Source organism: Papilio machaon, chromosome 9, assembly GCF_912999745.1.
Source record: "Papilio machaon chromosome 9, ilPapMach1.1, whole genome shotgun sequence".
NCBI classification, from domain to species: Eukaryota; Metazoa; Arthropoda; class Insecta; order Lepidoptera; family Papilionidae; genus Papilio; species Papilio machaon.
This window is the reverse complement of record NC_059994.1, coordinates 6,077,130-6,091,759: the sequence shown is the minus strand read 5'-3', so window position 1 is coordinate 6,091,759 and position 14,630 is coordinate 6,077,130. Positions and strand designations below refer to the sequence as shown.

Below are 14,630 nucleotides of genomic sequence, written 5' to 3'. Positions count from 1 at the left end.
AAATTTTGATTTCAATGTTCGGTATGCAGCAAACACGATGATAAAACGCCAACATCTTCGTAGAAGTCGGCCACCAGCTCTTGTCCTATTAAAATTAAGTAGATATTAAAAACAGTTTCAGAAAACTTAACACATATTGACCACTTCTAATAAAAATCAGAATTAAAATCTGAACCTTTGTAAATTATAGAATCAAGAGTAATCGCTAATCATAAAATAAAAATATATATTAGTTCAATTATGGAAATTGAGTTTAATTAACTGTAATATTATTTAAGCTTTACAAAACTTAAGATTCAGCTTTACTGGACTAAGCACTGACTACGTATCTGAGAACTATAGTATGTTTAAAAACACTAATAAATATATTGAGTTATATACTAATTATATATTTGAGTTATGAATTAAAATAAAGATTATTATTTAGAATTATAAACAATTCATGTAGTTATAATCGATGTCTGATGATGCTCATCCATTCGGTTCGGCTCTAAACTTTGAAGCTCCCGGTTGCGCCGCCATCGCGTTTTCGCGCATGCGCAAACTCATACTTTATTTATGAATTCACGATTTTTAAATACAATGTCTCTGTTACTTAGGAAATAAAAAACGTGAAAGGACAAAATAAACTATTGCAACTGTAATAAATTTTTTTGTAAAATAATAAAAAATAATTTTTAATAAATCAAATAGAATTATTTTCAATTACTAATTTACGAATCGATCTTCTTTCAAGTTGTTAAATGACCGTGGATCGTGTTTTTCGAAAGATGTTTAAAATTCTAATAACGACACCTAGCGTTTTGTAACGGAAACAGAAGTACAGCTGAATTATCGATGGAAATGGCTAAGAGATGGCGCTGTAAAAATTTCATTTATCAGAAAGGTATCTAGATTTTAATTGTTCGTATTCGCTCTTTCGTAAATTACGCAATTAATACAGATGTAAATAAATTACTCAAATAAATATCTAAACTATCCAAAAACAAAATTTTATCCAGAAATTAAATACTTAATATTACTGAGATTAAGTTATAAATTGCTTACTTTATAGTATTAAAAATAGGTTAATCTAAAGCAAAAACAATTATAGTTTACCGTATACCATCAAAGAAACGCGTCAATACAACGCGTCAGCTTAAACAAGGCGCGGGGAGTTTTCGATGCAAGTCCCCGCTCCCCGAGGCAAAATCAATACTCCCGATTGCTTTGTATCGAAGCCGCATAAGGCTATATTTAGACTAGATTATTTTTTTCCTCATCAAATCTAACTTCTATTTTCAAATCTTAGCCACTGCAGCTATTTTTTTTCAATAAACGATTAAAATAACGTGAAAATGCAAAATTATTTATAAAACATGAACCTGCATTTTACATAGAAAGTATAAAAATAATCCTAATAAAGAGATCCTATTATATGTCCTTTAATATATTTTTAAAAGTAAAAAATTGTTAAATTAAAAATTTTAAACGTTTTTTCTTAAAAATAAGAATACGAAAAAACAAAACAAAAGGCGAAAGCATCTAAACATGGTTTAGTTTTATCCGTATATATTCTTTATTATCACATCCAATTAATTTTTTAATACTTATGTTATCTACATGGAACGCTAAAGCAAAGCAAATCTAAACGAGATTAGAAATAAATAATAAATCTATTTCTTTTTCTATTTTTTAATAATATTCACAATAAAATATGCCCAAGCACAATTTAAAGTAACGTTATATTATACAAGTCGAAGAGAAGAAAAAATTTTCACTCCAGTATGAACATAAGCTGTCCCGATTTGGTTCAATCACTGCGCATGTCCGAACTCAACGCAAGCGCACTAGAGGTGCCTTTGTGGCGGCCATATTTTATTGCTTTTTTTTTTGGTCAGCCTTTAAACAGAAATATCGCCATTCATGGAAGTCAGGTATAAATTTCATGTTAACAGTTTTTATGCCAGGGGCCTAATGCAACGGAGGGCTACTATACGCCGCCCGGGGATTAACTAAAATTCTTTTAGTTTTGTTTGGTTAGAATTTTTGTTGTCGAAAATATCGATACGAATGCTTTGTTAAATTGTTTCCTTTATAGGATTAAAAGGTATTTGCGTCTAATATCTTGTTAAGTCAACGTTTTTTTTACTTAGCTAAAAATTTGAATGACATGCCTGATTCAACCATTTTGCTACTCCCATTAAAATGAAAATTTGGGCGTAGCAGTCTGGAAAATCATTATGACAATTTTTTGCTTAGCGACATGAATATATTATTAAAAATAAACGAATGCTTACAAATTTTAATGGTATTAACTCAAAAATTGCTCAGCGTTAATAAAATTCGTAGTATTCTAATTAAGAATGTTAGTTAACAAATTTAAAGAATTGAAATCAATTAAAAAACAGATGCAATGAGTTAAATTGATAAATATTTCTCTTTTATTTTTTCACTTACCTGTTAAAATCCTTATCGATTGCATTTTGCGCATCGGGGCGGGTTGGCAGTCAGCACTACATCTTCTACTGGCTGTCGTATTGGCACCATAGATAAAATACTAATATATGGTATAGATATGTCACTCCTTGTATATTTTTAAGAGGCAAAATATGCAAGTTTTGTCTACTGTCCTAGAGATGGCATTACTTAAATGGCTGAAAATTGCATACCATCAACCAGATGGCGCTAGAACCTATGTATTTATCATTGGTTATACATACATTTCCTACAATTTAAAATATTTATCATTTAGCAATAAAAAACAGTCTAATTGAATGTTCTGGTAATAACACATAATAGTAAATGAAACAAGTTAAAAAAAATCATTTTTGTTTATTTTTACTTTTTTTTAAATAACGAGTATAAGCCTGTAACTTCACTTCGTCTCTTTGATCAAAATTAACAATTTTTCCCTGTAAAATTCGATTTACTCCCTTACACCAACTGTGGACAATAACATTAATTGCTATGTTGGCGATATATTCTATTAGCAAAGATCTATGTGCTTTACAAGATATAATGTCGAAATTAATATCAATATTAATAAAATTTTTTATCTTTTCTTTTAAATTTTTGTCCTCTGGCAAATCTCGTAAGCATAAAATTATTATGTCATATATTTTTTTCGTTAAATCCACAAATCCGTCTTTTGCATAAATAAGGGACTTTTTTGTATAGTCCCTATAGTATGTGTATGATGCAGGGTCCCTATCGTTATTAAAGAACGTTTTTTTACACGATAGGCAAGATTTAAATATATTTTTTTGACATTTCTTAATTATGTACCCTGCAACATACCGTTTCGACTCTTTATGTAAAATATCCAGATCATCGCCGGGAGGAAGATGTGATAAATTTTCGACAAAAGTATCAATATTAAAAGCAACATTTTTTTTATCTTGATTACCATATTTTACATTACTATGCAATAGATAAGCCAACGAGTTAAAGCATTTACTATCATCTGCCTCACAGTTAGCGTTTATAGAATGAGGAGAGCTTAAATTATTCACCAAGAGTGTTTTGTACACATTTATAAATTGCGCACAGGTGGGGTTCGTATTTCGGACGCCATTACTTCTGATACAACAAAAGAAATTTTCGAGGGGGTCCTGATTAAAGTTTCTCATCAACAAATTACTTATGTTGTTTTCTTTTTTTAAAAACTCCCACAATTCCAAAAAAGTCTCTATGTTTGACACCCAATTGTAAATAGATGGCACCTTTTCAAACTTTACAGTACAAGTGCCATCTTTTTTCACAAATTTATTTTCAAATTTAATTGATTTTAAGATGGGTAGAACTTCCGCCCAAAACTGTTGGTGAGGGGAATTGTTTTTAAGACACCCTAATAATTCTTTTGATGTACCAGAATAAGTATGTCCATTAAAAGAATCAAATAACTTATCAAACAGCAACAAAAATTTTGCCGTATCTTGACACTCCGCTGGCAATATATTGTGTCCTGAAATGAGAAAACTCAATTATTACCTTATTTTTGACTTTAATGATATTTTATTAAGCATAAAACACGCCTTATTAAATATGAAAAAAATGTCTATTATGGTGGGGATATTTATTTATTTTCTCGTCTTGTTGGGTTTATAAATAAAAATAAACATATAGAAATATATTACATATATAAAATGAATATATAAATAAAAATAAACATATAATATGTATCATAATTGTATTTTTCAGTGTAATTGAAAAATGTATATTTGTGTATATATAAGTGTACAAAATTTATTGCATGTATAAATACTTTTTTTGGCAATCTGTGGACTATGTTCAACAACTCAAACAGGCTGAAATGATTATGAAGATATGACAATATTTTAAAATTATGCACTATTTAAAATAATATTTAATAACTGAACATACTTGCAAGAAATCCTAATGCAGAAGACACCCTTTGGCTAAATACCTGCGCAGCATATTTCACTTTCATTTTTGGTATTTTATTTTCAAAAACGTGATATTCAGTTAACTTATTTACAAATCTTATCTCGTGTTCACCAACATCCTTTTCAAATAACATTTTTATGTGGTCCCATTTCGCTACTTTTTCTTGGATATCTGAAAACCTTGCATTTTTTCTTAAAAGATTATTTCTTACACCTTTCAAAAGATGTGGCGTGTCATATAAAGGAAATATCTTATGCTCATCGACCTCAAAACCATGAGACTTATATTCCACAGCCTGTCTTAAATATTTTTTCATTGTGTCGTCCTTCAGGCTCTTTATTGCACCCACATTTGTTTGTGACTGGTCACAGACAGTTGCTACGACTTTTAATCCCGAATCGTGGATTTTTCTTATTAATAATTTTATCAGATGTTTTAAGTCATCCTTTTTTGTGCAACTTTTGGTAAAAGTGAAGCAGACAGGTTGTTTAAATTTCCCTTTAATGCTTTTTACCATGAATACTAATGCATGGTCGGCAATCAATTTACTGCTTTTAAAACCAAGGTCTTCAAAGCCAATGATTCTTCCATTGTTAAAGTGAAGTCCCACATCTAAGGCCACTTCATCAAATATGAGAGTACATAATCTTTTTTCTAAAGGCAATCTTCTCACTGCTTTTTTTAAATGAGCAAAGATATGTTCGTTTATTCCAGGCTCCAAAGGAATGTGGCTCAATAGTTTTTGGAGGCTTCTTTTTGAAGGTAACACAAACATTTTATTCAAAAGATTATATGCCTTTGCACTTTGTTTGTACATGGTTAAGGCCAAAATCTTTTCCTCCATTGTATATCTCCTTCCTCTCGGTTTATATTTAGCTTTTAACTGGAGCTTACTAAAAATTTTTATGGGTTCAGGAAACTTTTCAATTTGTTTTAAAAATGCCTGTGAAAGAGATAGATTCCTTGCACATTTAATTTTTTTTGTTTGTGTTGTATATTTCTGGCTAAGCTTCTTTAATCTATACTTTAGATTGCAAATATTTCTTTGCATTTGTCTTGTTGTCTTGTCTTGTGGTACTGCAAGCAAAAAAAAAAAAAAAACATCTAAATAAAAAAAGTTAATTTTGTAAAGGTGACAATAATGTATGGGCATAAATTACTTTTGGAAGTGTATACTGAAATATTCAAAATTGCATTGTTTACTAGGTTTGAGTTTGATACTTATTGCAAAATTGATAGTGCTGTACTTATCTTAAACAAAAAAAAACAATATTCCCTAAATAATTTGTTTCAGAAAAAAGAAAGAACTTTACAAATATTTTCAGTAGTTATATTTGCGTTTCCTCAAGAATAGCTAAAGAATGGGTAAAACATTAGCTCTGAAAGGGTCAGAATAAAACTGTATCTCGGGATTTCAGTCCGACCATTCTAAGCTATTTTGTTACAATAATTTTAAATTTAATACATTTTCCAGTATGCCTTTGCAATTGATGGCTAGAATTCGGCAGTTTGCACCCTCATACAATATTGAACTATTAAGATGCTGCATAATGATTCCACTATAGGTTATGTCAAGCATTGTTAAAAACGCATAGTGGATAGACATTAAGACACGCCATGAAGATAGCTGGCGCTTAGCTAAATTGAATAGGTGGCAAAGCAGTAGTGCCAAATTTTTTTCCACTAAATCTACCAAACACATACCACATTCTTACGTAAAGGGGGATATATACTCAAGTAGTTTATGGAAAAGAAATACGATATCTTACCCACAGGCTTACTAGTGGTTATGCTACCACTTAACTTTGGATCTTTAATGTTTTGAGAAACTTCCATAGACATGTCTTCTGGAATACTTTTAGGTAGTGGTGGTACTTCTTGTTCCATATTATATAAATCTGAAAATAGTTAATGTGTTTATGATAAGCATTGAAATTATAAAGATTAACATGTGTGATTTTTTTTAATAACTTTAATATTTAGACCGAAATATCTTTAATTCCAAACTTCCTTTGATAACAATATGAATGTATGATATGTTCAGAACATTAAGTTCTATATTTTAACATATATTTCGTCTTAAGAGCAAAAAAAATTGTTCAAATAAAATTTGAATGTGAGTTCGCCGTTGTTCTTTACGACTTCAGTAACTTATACTCACCAGTTCAAGGTATTGTCGACAGATCTAGATTTGTTATCACGTTAGCAAAAACTTACCAATATTTAAAGTTGGAACAGCATTCCTCGTAAGTCTTTTACTGGGTGTATGGTAGCATAACTCAAAATGCCTATTACACAATCTTAAATTGTTGTATATATATTGCGGATTTCGTTTCTGCATATTAGGATCTAGAACACTTATCCATGAGTTAAACCTTTCGGGATTATATTGATGATTTGGAAAACGGTGTAAAACGTCTGAAATAATAAATAAATTATATTAAGCAGAATTTAATGAAAACGGTCATGGTAATGTAAACAATTACCAATGTCAATGATATATAAAATATTAAGAAATTATAATATCATACATATGAAATTTATAACTTACCAGTCACTTCACATTTAAAGTAACATTTCCAATACTGATTTGACGACATTTTTAGGTGTTTCTAAATTCGGTAGTCCAAGAAAGCCGAGTTCAAAGTAAGAGATTTAAAACGTGTCCAAAAGAAAAGCCGAGGTCAAAACAAAGGAGATATCAAACGAGTCAAAAGGAATAGCCGAGGTCAAATTATATTTTTAAGAAATGAAAACAAAAGAACAGGTAGTGGCGCAACGAAGTTTTAAAAACTTGTAATGATGCCTACTGACTGGATTGCGTGACTGGTAATTTGAAATCGTTTCATAGACAACACTGCGGCATTAAAGACTATAAATTAACCATAAATTATTAGCACGAAAGACAAGTTTTGTTTAAATTATAGTGATTAAAAATCCCAGAAATAAGTTTCTTAATTGAAAACATTAATTGTTAAAATTAAAAAAAAAAAATGACGCAAAATTCCGGCCAAAAGCGGCATCTAGTGAGCACATGAGTAAACTTACAATATTAATTAGCTCTGCTGTACACAAGACGGCGCTAGTATCTACGTAAAAAAATAGATGTTCGAAAGTTTCATGCCCCTGATTGGCACTACGAAAGCTTTTCAGCGCGCACGAGCGAAACTAGCCTGTGAAAATACTCAAAAGCTGCTTTATCATTGCGTGTTTCAGTTTTAAGTGCCATCTATCGTTAACTTTACAAACTATTAAGTTTGTTTCAACCTTCTCACACTGAGAATATGCACGCGTTATTAACTCAAAATGTTGAATCATAGACAAAGGTTTCATAAATTGATTTTAAAAGATTACCTTTTTTCCATTTTTATAAGTTATTTCGTCTTTACTTCAAAAATTTTAAGTTTTATTATTTCATAAATCTTATTAGAATTTTGCGAGGGGCTTGTTGACCACAACGCCATCTATTCAAATAATTGTACTTAAAATTTCGCTGTTGTCAAATAACATGAGTTCAGTACATTAAACATAGAGGGCGTTTTGCATTTTTGCGCTTAAAAGAAAAATCATTCCGTTTTATTGAAATAGAAAAAAATATTTTTATACATCGCATCGTCAGAAACTTATCTAATTCGACCAACAAGCATATGTTTCAAAACAATTCTAGAAATAGTTTGTCACCATCATCTTAGTTTTATTTTTTCATAACAGATGGGGCTTATTTCAAACAGGAAAAACGTTTTTTAATCTGCTTAGTATTAAAATATATTGTAAAAAAAGAATTGTATCATGTAATCTTCGTTTAGTTTTTCTTCAACCAGGAAAAAATAAAATAAAATTAAAAAAATGATCGTATTTCTTTTTTATATACTATCAAAATGTAGAGGAAAATATTATATTGTAACTGGTGCTATTTTCTATCACATTTCATAAAAGCTAACAACAGCTTTTTATGGTGATTCCGAATAAACCAAGTCATAATACTCCTGTGTAGTTTCTGAGTTATAGATAATATAGGTACCAAGACTTTCTCTTTAATAGTAATGAAGCGATGATTGATAGAGCTCTTGTCCACGATTGTACTCAGCCTTTATACTCCGTCCAGTGCGAGGGAATTTTTACGTTGCGGAGAATTTTCTCACTTCAATAGTTTTCAATGAAGACATTTAGTGTTTATTATAAAGGATATTTATCATTCTTTTGATATGAAAATATTGTACAGGAAAGTATTAATCATTTATTTTGACATTGCATCTATTTATAGAAATAGTAAATTGTAAATACAGTCGAACCTGGATTAGCGAGAGTCCAAGAGATCGCAACATTTTTCTCTCAAACCTTACTTTCTCGCTTATGGAGGTCGTCCATCGGGACCAGACAATAACTCTCGTTTGTAGAGGTGTCTCTCGCTTATCCAGGCTTGACTGTACTCAACTCAATAGACAGTTCGTATTATTTATTCCAACTGTGGGTGACTTTAGGCATTGGAATACCTATACATCTATTTAAGAGGGTTGTGGAACATCTAAAATTTGACGACACCATATTAAAAAAAAAAAACAAGAAATTTATTCCCTTGAATATTTTTGTTACCCATGTTCTTTTTGCAATGTGTAGTCCGTGATTGACATCCTCCAAATGTATAGCAAGATATTCAATAATGCATGTCAAAATGAAGCTATTTTCAGATAGATACTTTAGAAATTCTCATTGACCGTCAGATGAATCTAATCTCTAAAGTTTCATAAATAAAACATATTTTGTCGTTCGATTACTATATAGTTTGTAACAAAATTAAAGTGTATTTAAAATGTATCATCATAATTAATTTTCATTTCATCACCAGCCGTCAAATCCGATAATTCAAAATAATTTCTCAAAATAACATCAAATGGAATCTTATCAGGGTCGTCAAAATGGTGTCTTACGAGGCTTGTACGACACAGCGCGAGGTGAAAAATGATTCGCGACACAGCACACCTTAATGCGAGCTATCTTATGATCGGCCTGCGGTCTCCGGCCCGACGGACAGCGATACATTAATAATATTACTCATTGTTACGATACACTATCCGCGAACGTATCTTAAAGGGCATACCTTTGAAAGTATTCGAGCCTCTTTTTCTTGCACAGATGTCAGAGATTGAATCCTGGTCCCATTGTAATAGAAAAGGAAGGCGTATGTTCTGGTTTTGGATATTAAATTCAAGAATATATATTAATGTAGAATTAGAGCCATCATTCATATGCAATAGACATTGAGAGGTACTATACATAAATTTGAATTATCACTTAAAATTAAAAATGTAACTATTTTATTAGATTGTTATCTAATTGGAATTGTCTCAAATCGGATTCCTTCGTATTGAACGACGAAAGGAATACCTCTGGCATTTCAAGAACATCTCTCAATACTACTGAAAAATACTTAATGATGGTCAATAAACTAAACAGAATGAAGTCGTCAGGTCTCTGTTTTCATTTGAATGTAACTATACAAGAAGTGCATAAGTTTTGAATTTAAAGGCAATTTTATACCTAGATCCTTTTCCCGACACTCGGAATATTAAATCTTTTCCGACCGACAACTGTATCAGAACGAAGCGAACGAAACGAAATATTCGGACGGAATGATTTATAGGTTCAGCCTCCGATACGCGGCCCGCGACCTACAAACTGAGGCAACCTTAACATTTTTCGACAGTCTTTTGTTGGCGGCACGTGGTGCCGGCGCCCCAGGTTCGGCTGTCATGTCATCGCCGCTGCGTTCATTTATCATCACTCAATACTGCTATCAAACCGAGCGGCGTCTGACTGACGCTGCCAGTGCCCTAAAACTCCAGCCCCGAAATTCGTGAGCGAAACCGAATTGTATCATACAAAACATTATTTAAATCAAATACAATCTTGTTTCCGTTCACATTTTTCTAATATCTTTTCAAAGTGTGTGTAATCTTTAATCAAACAATCATGTATCATCATAATTTATTTTATCATCACCAATTTTTCAAATTTAATACACTTTAATCATACAATACAATAATTTAAATGATCAGTGGAGCATAATTCCACCCTACAGATCTCATTTAAATTGGAATGAACGATAAACATATTTATATTTTATTAATTACAATGAAATAACACAACTAAAACAGTATCATACAAAATAGAAGGAAGATCGGGGAACAATAAAACTTAGGCCGCGTTCTATTGCACAGTTATTTAAAAGAACATGATACATCTCATAAAAGTTACTTACGCATATTTTTAATGAATTTGAACATTTTTAAATTGAATTATTCTAATCTTTACCTCTAATATTTACAAACAATAAATAAAGAAACAAATTAAACGGTTCGGGAAATCAAATAGTAACGTGAACACTGAAAGGAAAAAAATCTTTCGAAACTCAAATCGTTGTTTGACTTAAAAATAAAATTTAACAAAATATCACAGTTGACCACGACATTTCTATTATAATGAAATTAATTGCAAGTCCTTCATGGGACAGTGGGTTTGAAAGTAAAAAATATCTACAGACATTTTAGCCGTTTAAGAAAACAATATATTTACTTGCTAAGTATATTTAAGTACATTTTACGAATACGACATTAAATATATTAAGTAGTCACATGTATTGAGTGGTATGCTTTGTGAGAAATTCAAAGATAATATTATCAATATTTTAAATGATAATAAATGTAGTTGATCATGTAAGACGAACCGTGTTAAAGTGATATAAATATTTTACTAAGTATTTACAACTAAGAACAGGAACATAAAACAGTTCTTAAAGAAGTACTAAGCTGAATAATATATTAAATTTCCACCATACAACTACATGACAAAATGTATTTACAATATAAAGCAGAAATTTCTACCTATTCACATTATTTCTTTTCATTTAACTGAGCTTATATTTTCAAATGGTTTCACAGCGTCTTACCAAACATTCAGTTTTATTATCGTGATAGATCACTGGCTGTTCTTAAATCAAATTAACTGATTTGTCATACGATTCGAATGTTTTTCGTAATCGACAATTTTTACTAAATCCCTGTACATTTCCGAATTTGTTGTATGTGGTGACGGCTAACGCATTACCAAATTCAGATTAAACATTATCGGTTACGCGCAGCGCTTCATAAAATAAACGATATCTACCTTAAAGTCTAACTAGCCATCACAATTTACATGATTAAACTTTAAATTATTTTACACTATTAGGAATAGTATGCAGATCAAATTACGGCTTATGACTAGGTAAAATTCTTTCTACAACAATATTTGTCATTGTTTAAACGTTTTTATAAACGTCGAAACAATAATGGTAGTGATCGAAGATATCCTTCGTTCGAAACACCTTTCTGATGACTGTCTCGAACACCTAATAGACTCTATGCATTGAATTAATATTAAATTATGTTACATGTTTGGTCTTAAATTAGGATTTTATTCAAACACACAATTTCTTCTTGTTCTTCACTTTGCACAAACACAAGTCTTTAACTGTCACTGGTAGTGTCACAATTATTTCAACAATTTTTGTTTAGCACATTATGAAATTTTTCGAACAGCGAATAACTGATCCAGTCTGGTTGCTATAACATCAAAAATCTAACTTGGATTAGAGATGGTACAAGCAACCTCGTCTTCTAGACGATCGACTGTGAGTTTAGTAAATCAGTTATCCACTATTCGAAAAATTCCACTGATCCTATGCGGAGAGATGCGCAAATTGACTCGGGTGAAGGTCGAACTGGTACGGATGGCCATATGGATTCATATGGTACGGGACGATATTCATCGATGCCATCTTATGCTCTTTCTTCCACTTCATGCGGCGGTTTTGGAACCAGATCTTAATCTGGCGCTCGGTGAGGCACAATGCGTGCGCGATCTCGATCCTTCTCCTCCGTGTCAGGTACCGGTTGAAGTGGAACTCCTTCTCCAGCTCGAGCGTCTGGTACCGTGTGTACGATGTCCTCTGACGTTTTGTTTCCCCGTTTGCATTCACTGTACCTGAAAAAATATTAAATGAATCGTAAGAAAATTAAAATTACATGTTCGAGTTTGTTTAGTGCAGTTTTATTATAGTCACAAAACGTGAGGCACGCTACTATTTAGAACTGAATGCCCGTTTGAGCGCCAATGAATACTTGGCTCGATCGACTTCGTGCCTTGCTACGCTTGCCCGATTGTGATATACGGCTAGAGGCGATGCGCACGATTCGAGAGCAAGATTAAAAAGAATAAAATAAGAATTACACGCTTCTACAATTTGTTATTTTACTTCCGAGCTGTCGCATAATTCCAATGTTGTAAAACGCATTGTAGCCGACATGTTGCGATATAACTCATGGTTTTCGACACGTGTTATTGCAAGACAGATTGGTGTCCGAAATAGAATCGTGTGGAGATCAAGAGCGAGAATAATATTGTAGTAAATAAATAGTTATTATTTGTGGAAAGTCGGGAGAGATGTGCGGCAGTGAGACGAAATCAAAGGAGTGGTTGTCGAACGACGACGTCGCGAGCGGTCGAGTCATCGGTTGCAGGCGCAGGGCGCACCTGTCGCTCGACGTCGCCGGCCGCCGCCCGCGCGCCTGGCCGCTCGCCATGCCCCGTGATCGATACGCGCTGAGTCTCGAGTATGTCTACAAAATTAAACCGAGCCATTTGTTATATTTCTTTAAGTAGCCTCGCCCGCTAATGAGTTACTTTTGCAATATAATTAAATTGTTTATCAAACTGTTGCACTTAATAGTCCTTGTGTCAAATGAAATTAGTTGTATTACATAAACGAATCAAAAAATAAATTGCTATAAGGAGCAAAGAACAATTGAGTAAAACAATAAAAAGAGCTTAACGAAAACAGTAGTGAGCCGATACTTTCCTTTATTCAGGCCGTGATGGCAGGCCCGCGTCAATAAAGATGTTAAAACGCTATAAATATTTGATGTCCGAAGTACTACACGTGAAGTCGCGGCAAAAACCCTACGGATTGAAATGTTAGTGACAGCCCGATGCACAAACAACCGACTGACAGCATTATTTTAACATAATCCTTGTATAGAGACGAAACGAATGGACGCAATACGAGGACATATGAATTTCAATGCGATCTCACGAATATGTTGATTTTGATAAAACGCCAACATCGAGTTTCTAATTTGAATTAAATATGACGAGACGAGGAAGTGCACATGTTTCAATATTAAATGTCGAACTATTATTGATTTGAAATTATAATATATCCAGATAGATTAGCAAAGGTACGTAAATAACGGTAACAGACAAAGAGCAAAAAAGATCTGTTGAAAACATAGGTCTATTATTCTTAAATGTTGTGGAGTGTTAAAACAACGCAATAAGCAATTGAATTGACATTTGACATAAGTAATTTTAATCTGATAGATGTTGCAATCTTATTAATATTATAAATCCGATAGTTTAGATGGATGGATGGATGTTTGTAAGAAGGTATTTCCGGGACGGCTCAACGGATCTTGATGAAATTTGGCTCATAATCTGGAAGACCACATAGGCTACTTATTATTATTTTTTTATTTCCGCCCGGACGGAGTTTCGGGCGACAGCTAGTTTTTCATATTTCTCTTATTTTTTCATACAAAACATAAAGAACGGAGAGTGAACCCGTGCAATAGGGAGACAGAGATCTCTTTCCCTTCTGGGACAGGTTTGTACAACTCATGTCGTGATAATTACACATATATCTATGATTATATAAATAAAATGTAATAATTTTAAATCTCACGTAGTACCTACTTGTATGTACTTGAGTCTAATAATTTAATAACACAATAAATTCGCTGTCATCAGAATAAAGATAAAATTATTTACGATCAAAGTGAATAATTACTCTTGTCGTTAAATTTACATAAAACATTGAATAGTTGATTTCTGCAATGTTTGTCTTAATGCTTATACGATACTTACTTTATATCTATACTTATGTTTTAAAGGAGAGAAAGATTTGATTGTTTGCATTAAATAGGCTCCGATAACTCCTGAACCGATATGAAAAATTCTTTCATTGCTGGAAATATAGAGTTTTTTGGAGTATTTTTAATTCCACGCCGAAGAAGTCACGGGCAACAGATAGATGTCATTATAATTAGTAATTCTAAAGTTGTAACATAGTTCTGTCGTTTAACATGAAAAAAAATTAGAGAAATAAAATTTCTCGTATTCAAAAAATATCTTACAAAATCTGTATT

The 14,630-nt window shown here is 31.9% G+C and overlaps 2 protein-coding genes across 3 annotated transcripts in view; both read right to left on the bottom strand.

The window, feature by feature from the left end:
* Positions 1-2,916: 2,916 nt before the first annotated feature.
* LOC106716651 lies at positions 2,917-7,099 on the bottom strand. The gene is made up of 6 exons (XM_045679480.1): positions 6,941-7,099; positions 6,607-6,807; positions 6,159-6,287; positions 4,366-5,466; positions 3,705-3,946; positions 2,917-2,925 (listed from the first exon to the last, which is right to left on the bottom strand). Exons 1-6 carry the CDS (start codon positions 6,987-6,989, stop codon positions 2,917-2,919), a joined length of 1,731 nt encoding a protein of 576 aa, XP_045535436.1. The 5' UTR covers positions 6,990-7,099.
* Positions 7,100-11,275: 4,176 nt separating this feature from the next.
* The window catches only part of LOC106711423 (homeotic protein Sex combs reduced), a 35,103-nt gene continuing 31,748 nt past the window's right edge, over positions 11,276-14,630 (bottom strand). For both annotated transcript variants that reach the window (XM_014503730.2, XM_014503731.2), the window contains exon 3: positions 11,276-12,411. In XM_014503730.2, coding sequence (XP_014359216.1) covers positions 12,107-12,411 — 305 coding nt within the window. In that variant the 3' untranslated portion in view covers positions 11,276-12,106. The remainder of the gene's footprint in view (positions 12,412-14,630) is intronic.

Excerpts from the sequence above, each read along its gene's own strand:
- LOC106716651 (XM_045679480.1), bottom strand. The coding sequence starts at position 6,989 with ATGTCGTCAAATCAGTATTGGAAATGTTACTTTAAATGTGAAGTGACT. Across the intron at positions 6,808-6,940 it reads CTTTAAATGTGAAGTGACTG|ACGTTTTACACCGTTTTCCA; the intron begins GTAAGTTATAAA and ends TTATTATTTCAG. Across the intron at positions 5,467-6,158 it reads AACCACTAGTAAGCCTGTGG|TACCACAAGACAAGACAACA; the intron begins GTAAGATATCGT and ends TTTTGCTTGCAG.